This window comes from Apis cerana, linkage group LG6 (assembly GCF_029169275.1).
Source record: "Apis cerana isolate GH-2021 linkage group LG6, AcerK_1.0, whole genome shotgun sequence".
Taxonomy (NCBI): Eukaryota; Metazoa; Arthropoda; class Insecta; order Hymenoptera; family Apidae; genus Apis; species Apis cerana.
Window position 1 is genome coordinate 2,968,320 of NC_083857.1, and position 26,535 is coordinate 2,994,854.

General features: G+C 33.7%; 2 protein-coding genes and 1 long non-coding RNA gene across 6 annotated transcripts in view; 2 read left to right on the plus strand and 1 right to left on the minus strand.

Moving 5' to 3' along the window:
- On the plus strand, positions 1–12,292 carry LOC107993459 (uncharacterized). The gene is made up of 8 exons (XM_062076017.1): positions 1–417; positions 731–893; positions 1,343–1,565; positions 3,197–3,579; positions 7,547–7,636; positions 10,546–10,611; positions 10,931–11,188; positions 11,882–12,292. The coding sequence occupies exons 1-7, from the start codon at positions 215–217 to the stop codon at positions 11,165–11,167; spliced, it is 1,365 nt and encodes a 454-aa protein (XP_061932001.1). The 5' UTR covers positions 1–214; the 3' UTR covers positions 11,168–11,188; positions 11,882–12,292.
- LOC133666205 (uncharacterized) lies at positions 11,880–14,263 on the minus strand. Its single transcript, XR_009830002.1, has 2 exons — positions 13,950–14,263; positions 11,880–13,773 (listed from the first exon to the last, which is right to left on the minus strand). It is a non-coding gene; the product is annotated as an uncharacterized LOC133666205 (long non-coding RNA).
- Positions 13,963–26,535, plus strand: part of LOC107993511 (beta-1,4-glucuronyltransferase 1) — a 26,696-nt gene continuing 14,123 nt past the window's right edge. For 2 of the 4 annotated variants that reach the window (XM_017049963.3, XM_062076013.1), the window contains exons 1-2: positions 13,963–14,104; positions 25,528–26,510. In XM_017049963.3, the coding sequence (XP_016905452.1) occupies positions 13,994–14,104; positions 25,528–26,510 (1,094 nt within the window). In that variant the 5' untranslated portion in view covers positions 13,963–13,993. Of the gene's footprint in view, positions 14,105–22,247; positions 22,758–24,820; positions 24,839–25,527; positions 26,511–26,535 lie in introns of those variants that run through there. The other 2 variants (XM_062076015.1, XM_062076016.1) reach the window with 2 other exon arrangements.

Sequence of the window (26,535 nt, forward strand, 5' to 3'; positions counted from 1 at the left end):
TTAATTTAATTTAATTTAATTTTTTCCAACAATTGTTCCCTTATAAAAAATTTGTTAGAGATATAATGCAGTTTGAATTGAGTCACACAATAAAACGTATGAAATAATTTATATTTATCCGTTTGACGCGTACTGCAAGGTAATGTAATTAACTATAATAATGTCTCATGAAGCTTCTCGCGTGCTTTTCAAATAAATTGAAATTATTCTAAAAATGTCAGTATATTCTACGGATTCACTAGAAAATATTAACGAAATTTCACCAAGAAATAATATTTTACACAAAAACATTATTGGATCTAACCTGGTGCCAACCAAAACATTGATTTTTGATTTATTCCTTAAGTCGTCACTTTCACCAAAATCTATTGCTCCATCATTATCTCAGAAACAAGGCAAGAGTAATAAAATATATATATTTATATATATTTCAACATTATATTAAATAATCAATTTCAATTTCTAACATTATTAATTTCTTGATTTATCACTTAGAGAAGAATTAATTAATCATGATAGAATTATTGACCAACGTTAATATAAAATTTTGATGTTATAAATAGATTACATATTATCGTATTCAGATATTTAAATAATATCAATTCCCTCTTATATTTTTTTTATAAATTTAAAAGAAACATTTATGAAAATTTGAGACGGTGAATCATCGATCCATTCGAGGAGACTGACATTTGTCCTGTTTCTTTCTTACTGAAAACGTTTCAGATACCGGATCTAATGAAACCACGCCGAGTACCGACAAAGACACGAGGACAGTCGGCAGCAAGAATGCGATAATTGTGAACAGAAGACCCGTCGACGCGTCCAAGCGACGACATCCGACGTCTTTGGAGAACGGAAAACGAGACGTCGTGGATCGTCTTAAGAGAAACGTAAGATCACGAGCATGATGAGAAATGTTTCGATTCAAAATATTTCAAAAGAGAGACATTAAAGTGACATTTTAATTATTTTCTAAATTATGAACAATGCAAACATGAATTTAATTTTACATATTCTATATTATTTTATTATTTTTGATTTGATTTATTATTAGGTTAATTCAATTTTTTACTCATAATCAGTTCAATTACATATCAAAGAAGTTTAATTTCAAATTTTCAATCGTTGGAATATATAAATATTATAATTTGTTAAAAATAAATAATTCTAATCCAATTTAAATTTCTTACATTTTATTATGAGAAATTTTTATGAGAATTTCGATAACAAATTCGTATTAAATTATTTTTCACAATATTTAACATTTCAAATTATAAATTATTACATTAAAATTATTGCATGAATATAAATTTAAATCAAACTTATTTTTATTTTTTAGAATAAAAATGGTTCAAATCGAGAGAAGAATGACATCGATAAGAAACTCGATACAAAATGTTCAAAACGGTTTTCGAAGGTCTCCCAAATGAAACAAAACTATAATTCTAAAGATAGTTCAATATCTATGAAACCGAATAAAAAGCTTGGAAATGTGCTCGCTCCGGTGGTTCAGCAGGCGAGGAAATCATGCTCCTATTTGGAGCTCTATCGTCGGAAATTCAGTTAGTTCGAAACGAGATAATGTTCTTCGTTCGTGACCAACGCGAGGGTTTGAAAGGGTGCGTTTACGCAAGGGTCACTCTAAATGCTACTGGAACCATGCAATTTTCCTCCGGAGAACGTTTACTTTGATCGTGATTAGATATCCTTTCGACACTAGTGATATGTATATATCTGCAGAATTAGAACGTACGATGGGCGTCTCAGTCCTTTCTTGTTTGTTGGTCTTGCCACGGTTCTGCTTTATTGTTATTTGGACATGCTGAATCTCTATTTAACTCGAAGCGCGATAAAACCGCGCGTTCCTGTTTTTCTTTGGGAAGGGAAATTGTATTTGGAAAGACCACTATTTTTAAAAGGTTAGGTACCAAGATATATGTATACAACACCCTGGAGATTAGGACTCCAGGATTCGATATAATTTGATATCGATTTCGAAACTTTCTTAACTCAAAGATTTTTAGATACTTAGAAGCTCGAACAGTTTGCTGATATTGTATTTTCCAAATTGTTAATTTATTTGCAACCTATTAAAGGATTATTAATTTAGAGATCATTAAATATAAAGGTAATCAATGTGTTTTTTTTGTAGTTAAATTCAATATTCTAAAATTTATATAAAAATATTATTATTGGATATATTATAGATTATAAATATCAGGCGAGAGTAAATAAAAAAGTTATTAACGAAGAATGAAAAAAATAAAATAGATAAAAACATACTGAGAAAGGAACAATTTAGATTAACTCTCACAAATGAAATTTTTAAATATAAATTTATTTTTTCGATCGTACTTTTTTATTCTTTTCTTTTTCGGAAAAAATAACGAATCAATATTGATTGAATGATATTAAGTCCAAATAGAAATTTCTTCTCCAATTTTAATTTTATTTTCTTCCAAATTTAAATATAAATTTAAATTCAATAATATCAGCGTTAAAATTGCAGCTTTATCATTCACGTTTTAATTAAAGATTCTATTTCCAACATATATAATAAAATATTAAATATTTTCTTTAAAAATTTTTCCTTTGTCTTCATTTAGTGAAATTGTTTTTTTTTAGATTACTTTCATTTTTAAAATTATTTTTTAAATAATAGTCACAAATTCTGCTTTATTCATTTAATCAATTCTCTTTAAAAATTAACTGGCTTTCATTCGAATGTGTTATTTTCTGTACATAAATTAATTTAAATGCTATTTCTTCATTATTTTAAAATAATAATTGGTTATAGATAGGTTTCACGGATTTCCATTTAAATTAATCAATCTAATTTTCATCGTTATTTATTATTATTTCTTTATTTCGCTTTAATGATAATTAAATTTTAATTTTATAAATACATATATCAAATTTTCATGTATTCAAGTATTTTTGAATATATTTAAATCATTATATTTGCATTTTTATTCTATAGTTAAAAAGTCAATTTGTCTAATATTTTGCGTACGATAGTATCAAAGTAATTAAAATTTCATTATAATATATTTGAAATTGAAAATTCTTCTTGCCCCAAAGAATATCTTTCTTTCAAATCCCGTTCAATGCAATCTCCCTTACTTTAATTTCAAAGCGACACATTAAAGAACGATCCGGCTAAGATGCATCTTCAGTTTCTCGTTGTTCGCAGGTGGACCACAATACAACGTTCGATCCCCGGAGGGTTCCACCTTGTCGGTTTGCGGGGACAGCGAACGAGAGGAGCTCAGTGACAACGATATACGTACGTTGTCTACCCCTAGGGACGATCAAAGCGAGTTGAGTTTTTATAGGCGTATAATCGAGGGATCTATCAATCCTCTGGCCTCTGAAAACCGATCCTCTAAAATTGTGGATCAATCAACGTTTCAAGATATCTTCCCCGATTCGAACACAGTTAAGCAGAACACGTCTGACGATAAATCGAGGAAGAATCTTGGTTACAAGCCATATACCATAGAAGAATACAGGGCTTTGTCGATACCGAAACTCGATCGATCTCTTGGGCCCGATAAAGTTGAGATGCAAGCCAAGGTAAGTGTGTTTCGTTTGTTCCCTTCCGGTACATTTCTTTGACCGTACTTAATTGAGCTGGGATTTATTTGTTTCGAGATCGAGATCGGAGATAAAACAGCTTGGTGTTAACATTCGATTTGTGATTTTTATTTTATATTATATATATATATGGTTTTTCTGATTTTCTATCTGCATCAGACATTTTAATTGAGAAATAGGACATTCAATATTTTTAATTTAAAAAGACCGTTGGATTTTTATTATATATGTTAAAGTGAAAGATGCAATAAATACAGAATTTTTGAAATAATTAAACATGTAATAGAAGATTACAGATTATTTCTCTGCAATTTCTCAACTTGATTGAATTCATTTACAAGTTTTCTTTTATATTTTCGATCGATTGTACGTGATATTTTTTTTTTTTTACGTGTATTTTAATATTCATAAATCGCATTTTTTATGATTCATGGATGAGCGCGGCTATTCGGGTTAAAGTCGAGTTAGCAGAAGTTCGAACATAGACATCTCGCAATCTCGTTTCCTTGTCCCATCGGAAGTTAACCTGCCAGAGTCGAGAAAGCGAAGTAGAAGAAACTTCGCTTCCGCCGACCCATCACAGTTTACAATTTCATGGAAGACCTAAAGCGAGTTAGCTTGTCGCCCGTCTTCGTAACTTCAATCTAATAAACATGCGTCCGTTTTCTCGCAGCTATCTTATCATTTGATACCTTCTATTTTCTTCGTACGAGTCCTATCAAATTTGTACATCGAACGATACGCGAAGAATTTCAAGGATTCTCTACTCAACGTGATCAAGCGTAAAGTTGAATTTATCATTGATAACATAATTTAATATAAACAAAAGAAAATAGGATAAATTCTATAAATTAATATACTGCTTCATACTAAAATCAATGAATATTTATGAAAAGATATCGATGATTTTTTTAATATGTTGTAATAAAGTCATTGCATTAAATTGTGAAGATTTTATTTGATTATTTTTATTACCTAACTTAATATAAATCATAAAGTCAGAAATTAAATAAATTTTTGTTTAATATCAATTAATTTATGTTAATTTTAAGTTTCTTTTTCACTTCAAATCAAAATTAAATAAAAATTCATTTAACTATTAGTTGATTTAATAGTTTGCATTATTTGGATATACATTAGTTTTCTTAATCTGGATAAGAAAGCCAATCATCCATTGTTTGCAGCAATAATCCGATTAAAACTAATCTGATCTAATCTAATTAAATAATAACGTTTTTATTAATAACTTTTTAATGAACAATGATCACCAAGTAAAATCTTCACAACACTATTCAGACTAATGACAATATATTAAAAAATCATCAAGATCAGAGAATAATATCTTTTTAGAAACATCTTAAAGCCAATTAAATTAACATTATATAATTTAAAAAAAATTCTGTTTATCAATTCATGATTAGAATTGCTCGTCCTAATATTTTTTGCCCTTACATTAATTAAATATCGTATTAGTGGAATAAAAATTTTATTTTCAAACTCAACGAAGATAGTATTTGAGTATTTATACGTGATACATAAGATGGCGCCACAATAACGGATGCTTTGAAAAAATCGAGAGCAATGCTGTTCCTTCGAGACAGCATTCTGGTAGACGTGCCAGTGTAACTTCGACAGTCGTGCGACGCCAGGCGCACAGCGAGGAAATAGTTGTCGCCGTTGGTACTCAGAGACAGTAAATTCCAGAAGCCTTTGAGCTAAATACCTATTCCAGAGCTGGCAGGCCGGCCTGTAAATTTTTCAGAATTTCTAATAATGAGTTGGACCTTGGAAGAAGAAAGAGAGAGGGGAGGAAGAAGTTATGGTTGCCCATGGATTCACAGATATATTCTTCTAGATATGTATTCATATTACTTTTCGCTTTTAAGAAGAAAGAATTTTATTGACTTTGAGCGAAAATTATTATTACTTTAACAGATTGAAAATTAAAATTTTATAGCTTTTTTATAGCAACAATTTTTCACCAATTCAGTCTTAATATGTCTTAATCGAAAATAAATGACGAGACTGAGGGTTTTCATGCAAATTAGAGAGAAAGTATTTGAACACAAAAGGAAATTCACTTGATTCTAAAATTTTTATTCAAATGAAAGTTTGTATATAGAATATTCGTATGAGCTATATAAGAAAGCTATATAATATCGAGAAAATTATAATAGATATCGATAAAGTATTATATCTGTGCAATTCCGTTTAAACTGGAATACAATTTTGGGAGATATATCTTGGAATATTTAGTGGGTCGAGGATGATTTTAGTCTAGAGTTGTACGAAGTGATTCGAACTTAGTACAATTTCAAGCGAACAAACCGATGAATAATACTCTGAAAGAGAAGAGAACTTCCCTCCTATTGATTTAGAAGATTGATCATGCAATACATCTACTACGTCAAATTCAATCTTTGATGTTCCTTTCATATATATCATTCATATTATCTAGCAATATTTTAAATGAAAAACAATGAAAGATTCAAACGGGAAAAAGGCAAAAATTAATTGCATTAAATATTTCAATTAATTTTTCATTTAATTTTACTGAGGAGTTACTCGGATTAAAGCATGTGAATGATATGTAACGTAATATGGGAAGAAGGTGCACTGTACCGTGATGGTAGAGAGAAAGAACTTTCGAGCCGCAATTTGTTCCCGAGGAAAAATATGGACTTTATCCAAGACTTTTTCTTGCAACCGCACATTTGTCGTACATTCTTTTGCTATTATCCAGGATTACCGAGTAAGTTGGATACTAGTAAGTGTAGATAAGTACACCGATATACGGGAATAAATTTGTTACTGTTGGACGCGCCGTCAAGGACAGTTTAAATGAAACGCCAGAGGAGGCCAGCGGACTGGAACAAGGGGACAGCAGAGGTACACCATAATGCCTATAATTACACAGAGAGATTGTATTAATATTGCCCACGGTTTAACTTAACGTGATATGAATTACACCGATGTGCATTAACGTTGTGGTTTCACGAGGGAATGACGTGACGAGTAAACAAGAGAAACGAAAAAAAAAAGATAAAGAGAAAGAGACAATAGTACAATACATTTGATTTTTTGGATCTTAATAAATAAATCTCTTAAATCTCTTCTTAATAAATATTTCTCTTATAATAAACACGAGGAGACAGCTTTGTTCTTCCGACAAGATAAGAAGTACAAGTTAACCATTGACGCTATAAGTAGTGTAAATCAATTATTGGAATGAATATATCCAATTGGAATGAACAATCATTACTATTAAACTCTTTGTTCGAACTTTGTGACACGAATGCTTGAAATATTTATACATTTTCAAGTTCAAAAAACAAGTAACAATTCGTCGATTGATTTAACTATTAAAAACATAGGCTACACATCTATTCTGAATCTTCAGATACAATTTCCTTTTTTTCCTTTTCCCGTCCTTTTGTTCTTTCTTTCTATTTCGGTTACCACCTGCCCCTCGCCCATCCTCGCTATCCTTTCCCTTTGCACCGCCCTCCTCTTTCGACAAGCATTTGCATAATCTACTTTACTCGCTGGATTCGGTCGGGGGTGAGTCGGCACTCGACGATTTTCGGTGTAGCTCGATCGATCGATCTTACTGCACTTTTAACGGGCAAACCCACACCGAATCCTCCGTTGGTTGTCGGTGTGCGGTAAAAAGGGACAGGCAGATGGGAAAGGGAGGGAGAGGGAGAGAAATAAGGGGTCTCGATATACGTGGAGAGGTGCCGTGTTGTCACACGTGTTTCAGACGGATGTGTAGGTTGTATATATACGTGCTCGCGTTACCGGAAACTTGGAGAGGGACGGCGAGGGAGGTCGTAGGGCTTTCGTAAAAAGTAAATAAAGCCCCCGGCGCCCGAACCTCCCAGTCTGTTTAGTTTGAAAGTTTCATCGAAGCGATGGCAGCTTCAGGGATTGTTTGTTGTTGCAGAGAGAGTGGCTGATGCGGCGAAGGTCATATGGGAACTCAGTTAGCGCGCGTAATCGCCAACGGATATTGCTGCAAACGCACAGGCTTAAGGTACGTGTCATGCGCACGCGTTTAATAAACTTTTTGTTCGAGGTTTGTTTTTCTATTGGAAAAGAAATAATAATGATAGGTTTTTTTTTTAAATAATTTGGATACGTACCGCTTGGAAAAATGTATTTTTGGAGCAATCAAAATCCGTGATTGAATGCGCTTTTGATGATTGAATTTATTTCTTAGTTTTTTAAATGTTACGTTTAGATGTTAGTTATATTTGGTGAGCATTGAGCAGGAAGTTATGAAGATAATATGATAATCATTTAAAAAAAGTGATTTTGAGTTATTTTTAATCCTATATATATGTATAATTCAGTTTTAATTGTTGAGATATTCGCAAAAATATATTTAATGCCGTGTGCACGGTATTTTTAACTTTTTTTTTATATTAATTGATTAAAATTAGAATATATTATATTTTAACTCGTAAGAAAATTATTTCTTCATGAATTTTGATGGCCTTGAAATATCTCAACCCATATTAAATGTCAGCATTTCATGGAATTCAGCACCCTTAATATCTGTCTAAGGAAAAGTTAGACGTTCCATGGATCCTTCGAATCAATTAAATAAAATATAAAATAATTAAAGAATCGAAATTACGATGATTGAAGTTAAAATAATGATAGCAATATTAAGTTCACATTTAATATTTATTATTGCAACATCGTTTATTTTAATTTCAATCGTATTGTTTTATATTTCATTTTCCACAAATTTGAAAAATTATCTTTTAATTAGACAAATATCGCATTACAAGAAACGTAATTTTCGTTTCATTAATTTTTATACTTGTTAACAATAGAAACATAACAAGTTACGACAGAAATAAAAATTTATACGAAAATTTAAAAAAATTGTTGTAAATAGCGTTTTTATTTTTTATAACAACGTTTTATATTTCATTCGAAATTATTTAATTTGCGATAAATATAATATCCATTAAAACGCGTGACAATTTTGCATTTCGGAACATTCATAAATAATCGTGAACAATAACTAATTTTATCGAAAAAGTTTCTCATTTGTATTTTACATGAAAATACGTGGAAATATTATCGGATCGTTAAAAAAGTCCCGGCAAAAATTTTAAAATTTTCGATGTCCATGCATTTAGCAATTTGTAACAATTTTTCAAAAACAGGGCAATTTTTCTTGAATCGTACTTACACAAAAAAAAATTATCTCCGTTTCAGGCATGCCGTGATGCTTTTGTTATAAATCGAATCGGGAGGCGCGCGAGCGATTTCTCGAATCAAAATCAAATATCCAAATATTGGAAAACCGTAATAACGCGAAAAAAAGGATAGTCGAAGCGTGGCAGGATGACGAATTAACATCGTCCACCATTTGCTCGCGTTACGCTCGATAGTTAATTGCCAATTAGAGGACGCAAAGAGGCATCGCGACGAAAACTGATTCGTTTTACTCTCGTTTAGCACGGAGGAAAGTCAAGTCTCGTAATGGTCCTCTGGAAGATTTATAAGCGAAATTAATTACGTACGTATCACTTTTGTGTTAACAATGGCCAGTGCCTCCTCCTCCTCCTCTTCTTTTTTTTCTCCCCCCATTCCCCGTTTCATCTTCCCTCCCGGTTACGCGTTTCGTTTCCTATGTTCGTTACAGGATCGTTAACGTCGCGCAACTCTCGTCATCGGGCTTTTAGATTTATTTTCGCCGCCAGGGGGAAGGGAGATACGTTTTTTGGAATACCACGAAATTGTGGCATCGACGTATCGTGACTGTTCAGTATATCGTTCCTTGTTGGTCGTTTAATCGGTCACGAAATTAATTCGTCGTGATACATCGAAGATATTGTACAGATCCATCGTCAGAACATATATCGTCGTTTTCCTCCTCCAAGGAATTAAGTTAAATTTTCCTTAATCTTTCCTTTCCTTATCTAACGAACCGGGAGAAACTGTAATCACACGTATGTGTTTTCGTTAATTACACGCGCACTGCTTTATCGCGCTATTGTTTATGTAAAATTGGTCATTAGATCTAATCGTAAGACGATAGATAGGGCGGGAAAAAGAAGAAGAAGAAAGGGAAGGGAAAAGGACGAAGGGTTGGGTTGCGGATGCTGGCGGGCAAAGCGGAGAGGGGGAGATCCGAAGCTCCAATTATATGCACAAAGCGAGGGCTGCAGGCCGCAACTACCACAAGGACAGGGCGGGAATTGAGGATAGCGAAGGCGAGAGAAGGTAGAGAAATTCTCTACACGTGGATAAACCTACGTTTCTCTGGGAAGGGGGCCAGGGTCCCCGTGACTCGCCTACCGCTACCGGAATTAGATTTTGCTTACTTTCGCCCTTGCAGGAGTGGCCCCCTGCACCCTTCCCCTGCTTTTATCCACGCCTCTCTCGCTATTGATAATCGCGGCCTGAATTTCAACGAGTTACGCTCTTTATGCATGTTTGCTCGGAACATTCTTTCGCCCCCGTTCGTTTATGCGGAACCGGTCAGCGCAAAACAATTTGCAAAGGAATTTGGAAATGGTTTGCGACATCTCGCGACGCTGATCCTCTCCTCCCTTCCTCCTCCTCCCCTCCGCGATAGGGACTAACTTGGAGGGAAACTATTTCAAAATAATTTCATGCTAAACTCCGTTCGCACGAGGAGTGGAATTTTTAAGGAAATAATCGAGTTCATTCGGTATCGAAATAGTTTTGCAAACTGAAATTTGTTATTTAACTTGATGTTTTTATTAACTAAGATTCTACGAGATATATTTTATTGATGATGATCGTTTAATTTGTAATCTAATTTTTAGTAGTTCGATCATTAATTTTGTACTGCGTGCAAGAAAGTTTGTGCCAAAGAGTAGAAGAGTTCGATCAATTTTTAAATATCGCCCGTCTTTTTTTGAACTTATTTTAACTATTTCCGCTTTGTATTCACAGTTGAAGGATACTGTCGCTGAAAAATGCTTTCTGCCTCCTTTGAAGAATCGGGAGATCGATACAAAGGTAAATCAAGAGACTTTATTCTTTTACGAACACTCAACAACGATCTTTTTTCTGATATCTCTTTGCTTGATTGCTCGAAAAAGAGATTCTTCCTTAGATACTTTCGACTGTCTTATTATTTTTTTATTGATCTGCAAGATGATCGATAGTGATCGTTGTATCTCGATCTAAAATCATCACAAACATTTAAAAGAAAATAAAAATCTCGATGATTTCTCGATGATGTTTGTAAAAATTTTAAATATTATTTGTATAATTTGTTTCGTTGTTATACGTATATTATCGATGTTTTTATTTACAATAGTTTTTATTATTATAGATTCAAGATTATTCGATACCTTTAACGATATTTGAGGACGAGGAAATTAATCTGAAGGAAATTAATAGCGATATGAACAGCGATAGATATTCAAAGAAAAGTCGCGATGCTTGCAAAATATCATTGTCAAGAAAATCTAAGAAATTCGAACGAATGCCAAGTTTCTGTTCATCGTTAAATTCTCACGACATCATTGAAGATTCATATTTGGAATCTTTGAGGCAATGCCATTTTTAGGAAGGAAGATAGAGGCACAAGGTAGATCACGCCATCAAATCAAACATTGTGCCTTTAAATATATAGCATCATCCATAATTTAATTTTTTGTTCAGAAAAATGTGAGATATATTTATTAATTGATTCTTAAATAAAGATTAAGGATTCAATGGAATAAAAGAATTCCATTATAAAAATTTCGTATTCTTTTGGTATTCTTTTTTACGTATTCTGAACAATTTGATGATGTAAAAATAACTGCAATTAACTAAAATAACATATACTCTTCAAATTTTTCTTTTTTCATATAAAAAATTTAGCAGCCATTCAAATTTTTTTTCAATAAATAAACTTATATTATTTCTATTTTTGTTTACGAAAACCAAAGAACCTATCTGTTATCAATTATTTCAATCAAGAATACATTTTCATCGGCAAATATTTTGTAAAAAAAAGAGAGGTATTTAAAGGGATTGTCGAAGAATTAACATAAATCAATTTCCATTAACGCGTGCACTCGCTTCTTCGTTCCTTTTCCACGTATTTCCGATTCTCTTCAATTTCTTATGTCTAAAGTCTTAAATTTCAATCATTTTCTCCTCCTTCTCTATCTTCTATTTCCAGCAAGTTCGAGACATTCCTAAATAAATTATAAACCCTAGAGATTAGCCGATCGATAAAATATTCAAACTTAATTTCATCTAGGTGACTTATTAATTATAAATGTTATTTCAGGGTCATAGTGGATTCCAGCCACTAAGGCGACACTTATACATTCAGTCACGCATAACTATGTATACTTTTCCATTCATACCAGCAACTAGACCATATGATACACCAGGGAATGCACGAACCGGTAGGCGAATTCAGAAATTATTCAACGGTTTTTGACGTCTCGAGTACATGGCAGTGCCAGAAATTCTAAGCCATATTAAGACTTCACTGGGCAAACCAAGCAGACCATTTTTATCCGCAATCATCCACTGAATTATCCGGATGAAAAGAATTTAGCGATTATAGAGATCAAAGAACTACCACTCTTGTTTAATACATTTATTTATTGGGACGGTCTCATGAATATATAATCTCGGATTTGTATGAAGTTAACTTTGTGAAAAGTTAAAAAAAAGAAAAAACTTACGAAAACTTTTGGTTCATTTTTTTTTTACAATTTTTTAATAATTTAAGATTGAATTGTTTGTTAATTGTTTCTGTCGAGAAATTCGTGAAATTTTTGACAAACCTGAACATGCAACGTCTGGCAGCAACAGTCTGGAAAGTTTGATTCTGACGCGGCTATTTAATTTCCGCGAGGCAGACTGTTATTATCAAGTTCGAGTTTTAACGTGTTTTCTTAGGGATAGGAGAAATGCAAATACGATAACACCTGTCCAGGCTTTCCTAAGGTTTTAAACGTTGAACGGAAGTTAAATTGAATGCGAACCGACATTTATTTAAAGGATATCGGAAGGATTCCCTTTAAAACGTACGAAATTCGTGCGTGAAAGTATTAAAGTAGTGAAATTGAATTTTATCTGCATTAATTAAATTGAAATCGAATTCATTTCGTGATATGAATCGTGGCATAATTGTGGCACGATTATAACATAAATTTAATAAAAATATAAGAAAGCGAAATTTAATAAAAAATATGCGATAAATGAATCTTTTATTTCATTTATAATGACAAAAGTATATCTATATCGAAATTAAATCTCTAATATCATATTCATAATATCGATATGATACATCACGATATGATATATGCATATATATAATCTTTCGAAAGAGAGAAAAAGAGAAACTAATTTTGTGAGTGTGTATTGTATATTGTATATGCAAAGTATTAAGATATATAAAGATCAAAACAAATATAAAAATTGGCATAAATGCTAATTGAGATTGATTTATTAAAATTAACAATTTAATTTCGCATTAGAACGAGATGAAGATAGAACGATAATCTTGTTTCATCTAATATAATTGCTTACGACTTAATAAATTGATATTTTTGTACATCAATTATGTATATTTGTTATCTCTAGAATTGAAAGTATTCCGTGAATATATTAATATATACGTACGTATGTAATAATTATATAGATTTATATATAATTTTGAAATAGAAATTACAAACGATAAAATGACAACTACAGTTTGTGAATTGATCAAATAATAATAATATAATTTGTGAATAGAAAAATTTTAAATAAATTCTTTGTATTAATAAAAAAAAATAATGTTTTATATTTAGTCTGTCAAATACTATCGATACAACTTATTCGATATTCATTTCTAACTATTCCTATCTTAACTCACTAACCTCAGCATCATTTTTGACCCTTATTTAAAAACGAGATAATTTTTACAAAAGTATATTTTCCAAAGTAATCTAAGTGAAACTGTGAACAAATTATGTTCGAAATACATAAATTGTATCCACTTTTGATTCTCCTAGTAAACGTAGAAATCTATCGAGGGGCAAATCGATAGTGAAATTCTCGACGATCCGCAAGGTGGGTGACGACTAGTAGTCGCGGCGCCACGAGCTGCCTGTATAGAAGCCGTTGCGCGTGAATTAGCGATGCATCCCGAATAGATTTATCACGTCCAGATTAAGATTGACCCTAGAAAGAAGAAAGCGTCGAAATAATCGATTTTAACTGGTTGCGCCCGCGCGGCCGTCGACTCGCGACCAGCACCTCTGGTGGTAGTTGACGACACTACGTGAACTGTCTACGTGGACAAGGGAAACTCGGTGGCGCGTGGGCGTGGTCGTGGTAGTGACGTGAACAGTACTCACGTGCGTGCGTGCGTGCAGTTGTGTTGTGCGCGACCTGATGCTGAATGCACGGGGTGCAAGGCCAACGACAGGGGTTGGCACGGACTGATTTCACCATCAGACTGCCGCCAAGCGGGGAGGTCTGTCTCGCGTGCCAACACACATCAATGGTTCAGGTGAGTAGTTCGTTCATGATTGCTTATTCTTGAGACGACTTTAAATTAAGGTATTTGCGGGTCTTAATCGCGATTACGAGACGCGAAATCCTTTGCGCAAGGGAAGATTATCATTGTGCGCCGCTTTAGAAATAAATTCACGAATATCGCGTCCGAGATGTCGCCACTGTGTCGGACGCGAGATGGACGATACCACTGCGCTCACGTGGCTTCAACCCCACTAATTTCATATCATTGCAATTTTGCTTATGTAGCTATATTCATCGTGTTTTAGCTTTGACATTTGTTTCTTTGTATGATTATTTTTATTATTACAATATCTTTTCATTGCCATCTATATTTTATTTGTAAAATAAAAATGTTATGTTGATTTTAATTACTTATTATTTATTATTGATTTTCAATCAAGTGTTTTAATTTCCATTTTAGTTCAAATATTATTAAATCTAATAAATTATACGATAATTTTATTAAATATATATAATACGATATATTAAGAATTTATTTTTAATATATTTAATTAAAAGTTTATTCCTATTTTATATTAATATTATTTAATATTTACGGTTTTTTAAGATATAAATTTTTAATCATATTTTTTAATTTATTACAAAAGTTTTGAACATATTACAATATTGAAAAATTATCTATTAATATTTGAAATAAATCTATATATTATCAGTCAACATTTGAAATAGAAGTTAAATTTCAACGTTTCATTAACTTTATACTTTGAACAATCCAATTATTCAAACAATTGATCAACATACCTATTCTTTATTTTTATTGTAATACCAAATATCTAAATATCATCAATTGCAATATCATTTCACGTTATTGTTAACAAATAGTATAATTATTAATAAATAACAATCCTGGAGGATTAATAAATAAGCACTTAAATATGTAATTTACATTAAACGGCAATTCTCTAAAGGAATATTTCAGTTGAAACTGTTTAACCGAGTTTATATTCCATTCTAGTGATAATAGTTGCGCTATATCGGCGCAGCCTATGAAATCGACTAATAACAATTGCGATTTTATGGTATGTGTTTGCGCACGCAATACCGATATTGTTATTTGAAACAAAGAATGGAAGAATCGTTATCGCTATAATTAACATGAATACCAACGGTATCGTGTTGATCGTACACATGTCGATCGTAAATATCGTTACGTATAACGAGCTGTTCAAAGCTGATCGAAAAATTGCGTGTCATGGCTCTATCTGGCCCAACTATTAATCCTACCACGGTTTCCGGAAATTCTTGGGGGTTAAGGGAGCAGTGTAAATCCTTAGCTGGCTCGTTGTGGTCCTTTATGTAAATGGATAATGGGTCTTCCCGGTACTTGGCCAGGTTCCTAGACGACTAGCACTACCACCAACGTGCATTGCAACGCCGAAGGGCAGTTCATTAACTGCCGGACTCTGGTTCGATGAGAGTTACGGGGAACCGAATAGCTTTGAAGTGGTAGACGCCTCGAGGGCGTCCACTGCTGAACAATGAGAATTATCTTTCTCCCTCTCTTCCCCTACCTTCCTATTTCCTTCTTTATCTTCGAAACCTTTTGCATCTCCATATTCATCCCTCTCTATATACGTGCATGTGCATGCCTGTATGTGCAAGCGTTTGTGCGAGGGGACTGACGCCTATAATTGAGCCGCTTCAGGCTAGGAAACAATCATCGTGGGAATCGGCATGTATGAAAGCAATCTTAATGAATTGACGGATGAGAAGTATCGAAGTGTGTCCTCTCGTGACCACTGCCAATTATTGTGGTCAGTGAGCCAAATAGAATAGGTCGTATATCGTCGGGGCAACGATTATAATTACTGGCAAAAACGAAAACGTAGAATGTACTTTGAGTTGGTACAATTATACGAGATTTATTCAATCAAGAGAATTGATTGAACATTTTTTTTGGGTTAGAACAGTTAGAGAAATTTATTTAAAAAGTTTCTGTTTTGTAATTTATAAGATTTTTTTTTCAATTAATAACATTAAAAAATTGTTGATGGAACGATAAATTGTAGATAATCTTTATTGAAGTTTTGCAAAATTAGGATAGCATAATAAATTGTGTTCAAAGTTACCATAAAAATCAATATTTCATAGTCATTTATATTGTAAATGTACAAAAATGATTAAATCAAGAAATTTCTATATATACTTTGTTTCTGATAGTCTATTTAATCCATACTTTATTTATTTAGTAAAATCAAGTTTTAATTCCAACCACTATTAACGCTACAATCGTTTTCTATAGTGAACCGATAAAATCGCACGTGATACAAAAATGGTAAAGAAGTTAATTCCCAAATTCTTAAAACACGATGATTACCTTATATCTTACTATGTATATTTTTTTAAAAATATTTTATAATATAATTGGAATAAGACAAACATAACTTTATGAAATAACATATATAATATATGATATAATATAATCTAAAAAAAAGTAAATAGTCAAAAATTGAATTTTGTATTTGCATTTTCTTTTTTCGTTTTTTATATTTTGTTATACGTATATACATATATTTTCAAGCATCGTACATTTATATTTGAAGTTTAAATTTTTCAAAATTTTATCTTTGAAATATATCACATTATGTTTCGATTTAATCAGATTATTTCCATTTTTTTACACGTACATGGTAGTTGATTCGCTGTTAATTGTTATATAGGTATTAAAGCTTCGAAGGTGGCGACTCCATGCGTGACTTCTACTACTTGCAGCGGTTCTGTATCAGATTATGGCAACTTACTTAATGACTCTTTATCAAAATAATTGTTGCCAATGTAATAATCTCTTACCTTGCATAAGTAGGCCTGTTTATACGTTGAATTAGACACGATGATTTTATTTGATTTTACGTTTTTGATGGTTAATTAACAGCTATTTAATTATTTATTTATTAGTATACTTTATATATATTAAATAACAGCTTTATAAATATCGTTTTATAAATCATTTGTTTTATCAATTTTGTCTCAAATATTTTATATATTATTTGAATTATAATTATCTCGAAATGTTGTTTATATTTTTTAAATAAATATAATTATTTATATTTCTCAATTAAAAAGATAAAAATTAGAAATATTATTTTATCTGTTTCATATGTAACAAGTGCTTCGTTATTAATAGCTTTTGCGTTTGTTGATATCGATTCTGGTTTGATAGCGATATCTCCTCTTTTATAAATCACGAATAGCCAATATATTGGACGTGTCACACGTGGCCATAAAAGAGAGAATATCATATCTCAATAGATGTTGTACATCTTTTGCGATAACATCTATATCTTCTACTACATTTAAATAAAGCTGTTTGCTTGCTATTGCATTCTTTACACCATATTTCGATTTGCAAATTAAATATCCGTAACTAACTTTCAAAATCCAAATTCTTAAATCGCCCCACACTTTTTCTCATACCAATATATTTCGAATTCCAAAACTGCGATAATTCATCGTAACATTTTTCTTTATATAGAAAATATGTCCCTTTCCCGAAAAAGCAAATAGTTGTAGTGAAATTCAGAGTTCACGATCAACGATTTATCGACATGGATCGGTCGCCTCGCGAGCTAGAATACTTTCGAATTCGTTGGACGAATCCCGATCAAATTCGTTGCGTGAAATCCATCCGTCTCACAGATGCTATCTCTCGTCAACCGGGGGTATTTGAAATGATTCATTCGATCAGATACCGAGGAGCAGAGCGCGCGGACACGATGAGCGCGATAGATAGATTTCTCTTGTTCACCTGGTAACTTGTTTGATTTCAATCATTTTCGAGTGTTTTCAATACATTTTCGAAGTGTTTTCAACGGGAAACCGGCAGCGCGGCCGTGGTATATTGTTTTATCGTTTCCGACCGTTTTCAATGGGGTCGACGTGCCGGATATACAAATCGAAAACGCCGAATTACATCCAGCCCCGTTGGTCCCATGCTACATATACCGGCGTCGTCTGATGCGTCTAACGCACCATCACTGAATCATTTTCTCGGCGTTCGCGCGCGCCTCTGTCACTGTTTTGATTCGATTATTTTTACCGTGAGATGTTCACCGTTCGTTCGATTCTTGATACAATGTTTTTAATCAAATGAAAACCGTAGATTTCGCATGAATCTACATTCAATGTCTTTCATTCTCATTCGTTTAACGAAATAAACATTCGATTTCGTACGATTTGTTCGGATTTCGTGCTTTTCGTTTCTTTCGAATACGATTTTTGATAAATCGTTGTTCGGTAAATTTTCATCTATCGTTTGTCAATGTGCGTTGCATATGTTGCGAAGGAATCGAATTTCAGACATGTGTTTATATACATTTAAATATGGATGAGTATTATTTGAATAGAATAGAAAGAATAATTCTTCTCGAAGAATGAATATTTGATAATTCCTGTTACAATAGAATCTTTTCGTGTATAAATGCCTTTCTTAAATTGGCAACATTTCACTTACTTCTATATGCATTAGGTACTTGTTAATTATGTTTGTTTTTCGTTAGCCAAGTCCACTAGCTATTTATTTGCATAACTGGTAGGGAATGTATTTTTTCAACTATTTAGTCGTCAAATTATGATATGCATATGTAAACACCTTGCATACGCTTTGCCAGAAGGTTGGTACATATTTTTATCTTGGACATTTCGTACAGTCAAGGGAATTATTTGTACTTGGTACTCTCTGGTGTTTTACAGAATTGTTTGGTATTTGAATAGATTTAAAAATGATTTAAAAATATAGAGTATATTTTTGATATTTTATATTTTCCTTGTATAATATTTAAGAAAAAGTCTGCATATTTCATACGATAAAAAAGAAATTGAAATGACAATTATGGACAGATCGTAGAAGATTAAATATTTTCCATAATACTTTGACAATTGTTATATGATGTAAAAAAAAGAGAATAGTAGAGATAAAAAGAAAGTAAAAAGAAATGTTCCTTTCTAAGCTCCATGTAATAAGGCCAAAGAAAAAAACTTTAGCCACTCGTCTCAAGATACTGCGCTATAATTGCGAATCACGTCTACTTTTTATTTTATCCATTATTCGCCATTGTTTCTTTCGTCTATCTCGTTCCCTTTTTCAATTTCTATTTTTAAGTACTCGATGAAAATTCTTAATCATTTTAATCATATTCCATAAACTATCTTTCTCAAAAATCTTCTTTTTCGATGATGACTTACGACGAGTATCGAAGCAAGTTGAACAACTGTTTCTTCCGCATTCTTCCGCAGAATACTAGCCCTGTCCACTTAGTTTCCGCGCACGACAAAGCTCGCTAATTACTCGGCCAGGAAGCACGCACCGGGTCTCTTGACACGATTTACACTTCCAGATAGCAAAAAGGTCGGAGACCAGGGAACAGAGATTCGTATGGCTGCATATTTTCACGACGACAGTCACCCGTAACCCCTTCTTCTTTTTTTTTTCCCCTCCGTTTCTTCCTATTCTCAGCGTCGTCGGTCTGTTTGTGGCAGATCTGAGAATCGCAGCTTGTTTAATTATCTCGGTAGTTATGCAAAGCAAATACGTGCACTAGGGGGAAAATTGAAGACCTGCTAATTATCGCGTAAAGACGTAAAAAAAAAAAAAGAGAGAGAAAGAGAAAGAAAAGGGGGGAACAGGAAGTGGAGATAAGAAGAAGAAGAAGCGGAGGAAGAAGTGGTGGGAGGAGGAACTAGGGTAAAAGGAACATGAACGGATGGGGGAGGGGAAAGAAGGGCAGTCGTTTAATTGCAGCGGTTCACCACTCGACAAAAGTGGCTTTCGTGCTTTCCGGACTACGACAGTTATGCCTGACCTCTAGCTATGAAAAGAAATTCCTCTTTGAGATTCCATCGAGGCCGGCTAACTATTTTTCCTTCTCTCTTTCTCTCTCTCACGATTCTTTTTGTACATCCGGAATTGAGCGTTTGCAATTAGCCTGGAAGCCTAGTGGTAGTTCTCAGCTACGAATTGAAATATCCCCATTTATAAAATTCGTTTATAATCGGTAGTTATGGACGATTCATATGAAATTTTCCAAGTGTATCGAATTTTCTTTGCGCGCAATTCTTCGAATTTAACGAAACTAATTTTTCACTTTAGAATATCAATTTAAAATTCATACTTTGTTAAGTCAACAATATCGTTACTTTTTCTATCATATTATAAATCTATTAATTTATTAAACTTATATATTATATTGAATACCTTATTCTTTCACCGAAGTAATCGATGAACGATAGATTGTATCACAAACTTTTTAAATAGATGTCTCGTCGCCTCCACAAAATCCCCCGTTAGATTATCTTGAGCAGCCCGAGGTATTTTTCGCAAGTTCGATAATACGCACGTTTGCTTATCTCCACGAAAAGTGGTGTGGAATAGCGAGGAGGGGTGAAGATGGGCGCAATTCGTTTATTATCGCAAACCGCATCTCTTTCCAATACCTACCCCTTTCACCGGCTGTATCCGAATAGAGAGAGGCCGAATCTATAGAGGTGGTTTCAACCGTTTCAGCCGAAGGAAAGAAGGGGGCGAAGAACGAGAGAGAGGAAGAAAGAGAGAGAGACGAAGGTAGGAGGAAGAGTTGGAAGAGGGAAGTTTCAAAGAATTTCCAATTCTCAGCTTTTCAGTATCGCCACCGCCTTCGACGCTTCGTTTGTGCGGCAGAGAGGCAGAAGGATGAGGATAGAAGGGTGATAAAACAGGAAAAGACGAAGGGGAGAGGGATTGGGGATGATGGTGGTCGAAGGGAGAGCCGTAATGAATGGTATTCAGTTTATTCTGGACTAAGTTACGTTGTACGCGCGCAGCCGACGTCGGTACCGGCATCCAGGCACTGAACTAGAAGTAAAATGGGACTGTGGCAAAATTGAAAGCCGGAATTTACCCTTTATTCCTGCCTCTCCCGATCTTCGTACCTGTTTCCTAGCCTTTTCCAGCCTACGGTCGTTCTTTAACCTCTACCTTCTATCTTTCTCTTCCTTCTTCCCTCCTTCGCGTCTTCTTCTTTCTCTCGTCGCTCTCCTGCGCTTACAGGAGCCTGTCTCGTCTCTGCTTGCGAGCGCATTCTCCTAAAAAGAGAAAATCGAAAACTCGACGCGTTTTCCATTCACCACCTTTGAGAACAGTTTCCAAAGAATAACTTTTCATAAATATGTTCCCCGAAATTAACGAAATCATTTCTTCCTTTGTATCCTCCTGATCTATATATCGTGATAGGCATGATGAAACTTGATCGCAAATTTCACTTCCAGTTTTCTGTATATAATATATACGACATGTGAAGGATAAAATATGTATAGAATAACGGTTGGATTTGATTTTTGGTATTATTGATCAATTCTGAATTATATTTTTGGAAAATTACGTATTTTCAGGAGGAACGTGGCATATTTTATCGTCGTATATCAAAAGTTTAGTTCGATAATGCGTGATATCGCACTTGGTGTCATTGGTTGCATTTCCTGTATCGTTGTTGCACACTGGAATTGTGATTACAGAAAGGATAGAGTTTCGCACGAAAACATAGGGGAGGGTATAGCGAATTGTGCTTTCAAGCTTTCGTCGTGCATCGTATACACATTCAGTGCCGGCAAAGCCTGCACTGTGGTTCGTGTGCGACCTAACGAAAGCCCAAGTACACAATTTGATAATGGGTTAGCTGTGTAACGTGCACACATTTGCCAACCGTGGTACACGCGGTATCCAGGACACACTGAATCAGTAATAACAATGTGTTTGCATAATCAATCATGCCCTTTCTCCCATTTCTTCCTCTCTTTGTCTTGTTACGATGCCATGTTTTCCAGATGCGAAAAATTGAGTAAGATGGATAACATTATCACTCTCGAAAAATATGTGCTTACTTTACTTGTTTGGCTTGCTAATAGTTGCTAATATTTTGAAAAATTATTTATCTTGTGTACGTAATTATTCATTAAAAAAAAGTTTTATCTATATTTATTATCATTATTTTAATTATCTTTTAAAATCTTTTATTCTTCTTAATTTTTTCTGTTAATTCTTTTAATTCTTCTTCTATTACTTTTTTCTTAAATAATCTATTTGCAGTTTTAATAACAATCAAAATTGAACAATAAAACCGATTCGATGATAAGATAATTATTGAAGAAACGTCAATCATAATGTTGCAAATGAATCCAATATATTCTTGAGAAGTAACCTTCGAAATTTCCATACATAATATTCCCATCTGCATAAATATTAATTATTCGATACTCTTTTTTTTAAACCTCATGATGCGATGCGTACACATTGTCAACCCCTCGACGAGCCACATTCGTCACGGGTTAATAGTATGTAAACGAACATTCCGCGTAGTATGCAAATAAATATACCATAGTCTAAATACGGAGACATCTTTCTTTCTTTCTTTCTTTTTCTTCCGCATCGCGTCAGAATAAGTTAATACGCATAATACGTATAAACGCGATGAAAACGCCTCTCGAGGTTCAGGTAGTGCGGCAGAAATTTTTCTCGCGCGTTTTTACAGTACGGTGCACAGTTATACGGGAGGTTAGTTTCGGCTTGTAAAAATCTTGGCTGCAGCGGACGCAACCGGGTTCCCCATTTTCCCTTAGGATCGTGTACAAGTAGACGGAACCACAACTGCACCAAGGTAATACCGCCATTTCTGCGGACACTTTACACATACACCGATTCACATTCATCCGTGATTTCGTCTTTTTCCTTTTTTTCTCGAGTTCCTTCAGTTAGTTTATGTCCGTCGGTTTGTTATAATCACGATTATAATTCGTCTAAGCGTTGCTCCCAAGATGTTGATAATTGATAAATTTTTAAATTTGTCTCCTATATTTTTCGAAAAACTATTATCCATTCCCGCGAAAATACTTATAATTGAATTTGATAAAATTATATATAGAGAAAAGTCGTATGGGTTGTTTTTCATTCCTATTTGTATGCCGAGGTGTGTTTTTTTTTTATAATTTTACTATTCAATTTTATTATTCATTTGAAACCAGAGAGAAGTCGAGTAAATAAATAAGTTGTTTTAATTAAATTATATATTTAATTAATGGAAGAATTTTTTATTCGAATGACGATTTTTTTATAATGTCTTCTACAGTTTTTAAAAAACCAAGCGCTGTTAAATTAAAATGTATTATTCCATTATAAAAGTAGCCGGTTAAAAAAGATCAATACAATGTTTGCATTTAATAATATTCTTAATAAAAAGATTTAATTATCAATTAGATATCGATAATGAATTATATCTAATACAAAAAAAAACCGTTCAATTGATAAAAGAGAAACAATTCTCAAAATCATGGAGATGAATTTAATCAAACAGCTTAATCCTCTAATGATCACACGAGAAGATAATCACACAGATAAATCTTGTTGGCAAATAGAATCATTAGAATTGGTACGAAAGTTATACAGGACACTTTGTATCGAAGATAGCATCGGACATAGAGATTATATTGCCGAAGGTGCGAACTATGAATTTTGTTCATTAAATACTTGGCCTGTTCCGGTATTGTGGCTTATATATGATCGTGATTTTAATGTACCCAGGAAAGTCGTACGATCCATTATCACTCTAGCCGCTGTTTCCAAGCGAAATTTCACTGGATCCCCCAGGGAATTCTGCCGTACATTTTGGTGGCTGCCTCACAATACCTACAATCTGTTTTCTTCCGTTTAGCACTGTAATTGCGCTATTATTATGAATGCTGCGGTCCATCCTCCTACGATTCCTACTTCTCAGGCAGTTATACGATTGCGAATTCTTTCCAGAAAATCATTGGATGCGTGTATCTCTTGGTAAATTTTCTTCTTGCAGAGTGGAGTAATTTTGTTGTTAACGAAATATCGATATACGTATATATATTGGGGTTATAAATGCAAAACATTATTTTGTAGATAAGGAAACGAGCTAATTCGAAGGGAAAATAGCTGTTTAATTTGTGTTAATCTCTAAATTTGATCGGTTTTATGTCTATGCATATCGTTAATTGTGAAAATTATATTATAAATAATTATAATTTTCCTTAAAAATTTCATTGCTCTTAATATCAATTTTTTAGTTTAAAGTTCTTCAAAATTATTTTTAATGAAAATCGTATCGAATTTTTCTTAAAACCGATCTATAAAAAAAATCAAGGTGATCTTTTCATTGAAATTAAACTTTTTTCAAATTCCTAATGATATTGATTAACTTTTATAACATTTTTTATTAGACTATCAGAAGTGCATAAAATTGATTATATTTTAAACCAACTAAATCAGATTGCATTTAAGAAAAATTTCTAAAAAGATATCTACATGATTGAATCATTTCAAATATAATCGAAAATATAGATAGTATATTTGAATCGATCAAATCTTCTTAGATATACGTATTCGAATCTTGTGTCTACGTAATAGATAATATTATCGAAACAAAAAGTAGGTGAACGTATATGTGTTGATAAGATAAAGATTAAAAAAAAATTTGTCAGATATACATTTAATTTAATGTTGCGAAATATAATTTCAATTATCGATACGAATCAGTATACTATTTTAAGTATTCGATGTAATACAATTTCGATTATTTTCAATAATTATTTCCTTTTGATTTTCATATTTATTTAGATTCATAATTCTCTTTTGAAAGAAGGAAAAATTCATTTAATTTTAAGAGTTTTAAATATCGTGATACATTGAAATACGATTTCTTAATAATCTATCAAAGTATAATATTTTATTTTTCTTGTTACTATCGGCAACAAGAAACCGAGGACGCGGTAATTAGAACGATAAAACAAGCAACCCGATTCTGTTTTAGACAGACCCAATATACCGTTGCCAAAGACTTCGTTCCTTATCGAGACATCGAAAACTTGTTTACCCCATGTTTTGCAGTGAAATAGCTGTGGCACGATTTTTTTCTCGGCGAACTTTGGCGAACAAAGTTTCAAAGTTATAATCGTAGCCATATTTCGCTCAACGTTTTAGTTTCGTATGATATAAACGATGCACTTAGTTCCTTTTCTTCTTATAGTTGCTATTTCAAACTACGTCCACGCTTCTGTTTCTCCATGTCAATAATTTCGTATTTCGAGTAATCTGTGTACTATAAACACACACACACACACACACACACACACACACACACACACACACACATATATATATATATATATCAAGAAAAACTAACACTCCATCGATTCAAAATTTTTTCAGACTCCATTTCTTTCACATACCTAACCTTCAATTCATCCGTTTGACAAATTGTATCGATAAAAGTTTATCGTCCACGAATTGAATTTTCCACATTTAATCTTTATCGCTTTCTTTTTTTTTCTTGATCATCGTAAAAACAAAAAACAAAAAAAAGACAGATTTATTAAAACGACAAACTCTTTGATTTTCATATGCAGTTGGGATGTCGGCCATCGAACTTAAGTCTGACCTGCCTGGTTATTCTGGTTCTCATGAATATCACGTTGACTTTCCTGTTGCTGCAGTCGGAGACTTGCCTCCCGATCATAATGCCGAGGGATTTGGGATCGAACGCTATAACCGAATGGAACCTCGGCACTTTAATCAAAGAGCCGCAGCAAGAGCAGCAACAATCGGACTGCGTCACACAAGACTACCAATCGTTGCCAGTTGACGCGACCGAGTTAAAAGTGAACATAAATCTCGGCAGATGGGATGCCCGTAGGTTGTTCCGTACCTTCGACCATATCCTCGTTGGATCGAGTTTCGTCAAATTGTCACGGGCTTATCGCGTGTGCCTGGCAACGCAGAGCTCCGTCGAGAAACTGCACTCGATCGTGCAGGCGGCCCACCACTGGACGGGGCCGATGTCGGTGGCCTTGTACGTGGCCGGCGACGAGGAGTTCGAGGTTCTTCAGAAGTATCTGATTTACCTGAGAAAGTGTTACGAGCCGATACGCGAAAGGGTGGCGTTCTCGTTGGCCGTGCCCAGGGTTAGACCGGTGAAGAGGCAGCCGCGTGAATTTGACCCGCCCGACATGGTGGATTGTGCCAAACCCGAGGGGACGTTGAACGAGTTGATGAATGGGATCTCGAACGAGCAGACCAACTGGCGGATACGGAACGCGTACCCTCAGAATCACATGAGGAACCTGGCCAGGAAGAATTGCCAGTCCGATTACGTGTTCCTGACCGACGTAGATATCGTGCCGAGTTTCAATTTGACCGGCGCCCTCGATGAATTTCTTCGAGCCGATACCTGTGATAAGTGCGCCTACGTAATACCGACGTACGAGCTGGACTCACGCGTCAGATTTCCGCAGAATAAGACGGAATTGGTCAGGTTGGCGAGGAAGGGGTTGGCCAGACCATTCCATCAGAAAGTCTTTATCCACAATCAGTTCGCCACCAATTTCACCAGGTGAGAACGTTTCTTGTTTCGTTCG

Bases quoted from the DNA above. Each gene is read 5' to 3' on its own strand.
- LOC107993459 (XM_062076017.1), top strand. From the start codon at position 215: ATGTCAGTATATTCTACGGATTCACTAGAAAATATTAACGAAATTTCA. The intron at 894-1,342 runs GTAAGATCACGA...TTTATTTTTTAG, and splicing joins TGGATCGTCTTAAGAGAAAC to AATAAAAATGGTTCAAATCG. The intron at 10,612-10,930 runs GTAAATCAAGAG...TTATTATTATAG, and splicing joins ATCGGGAGATCGATACAAAG to ATTCAAGATTATTCGATACC.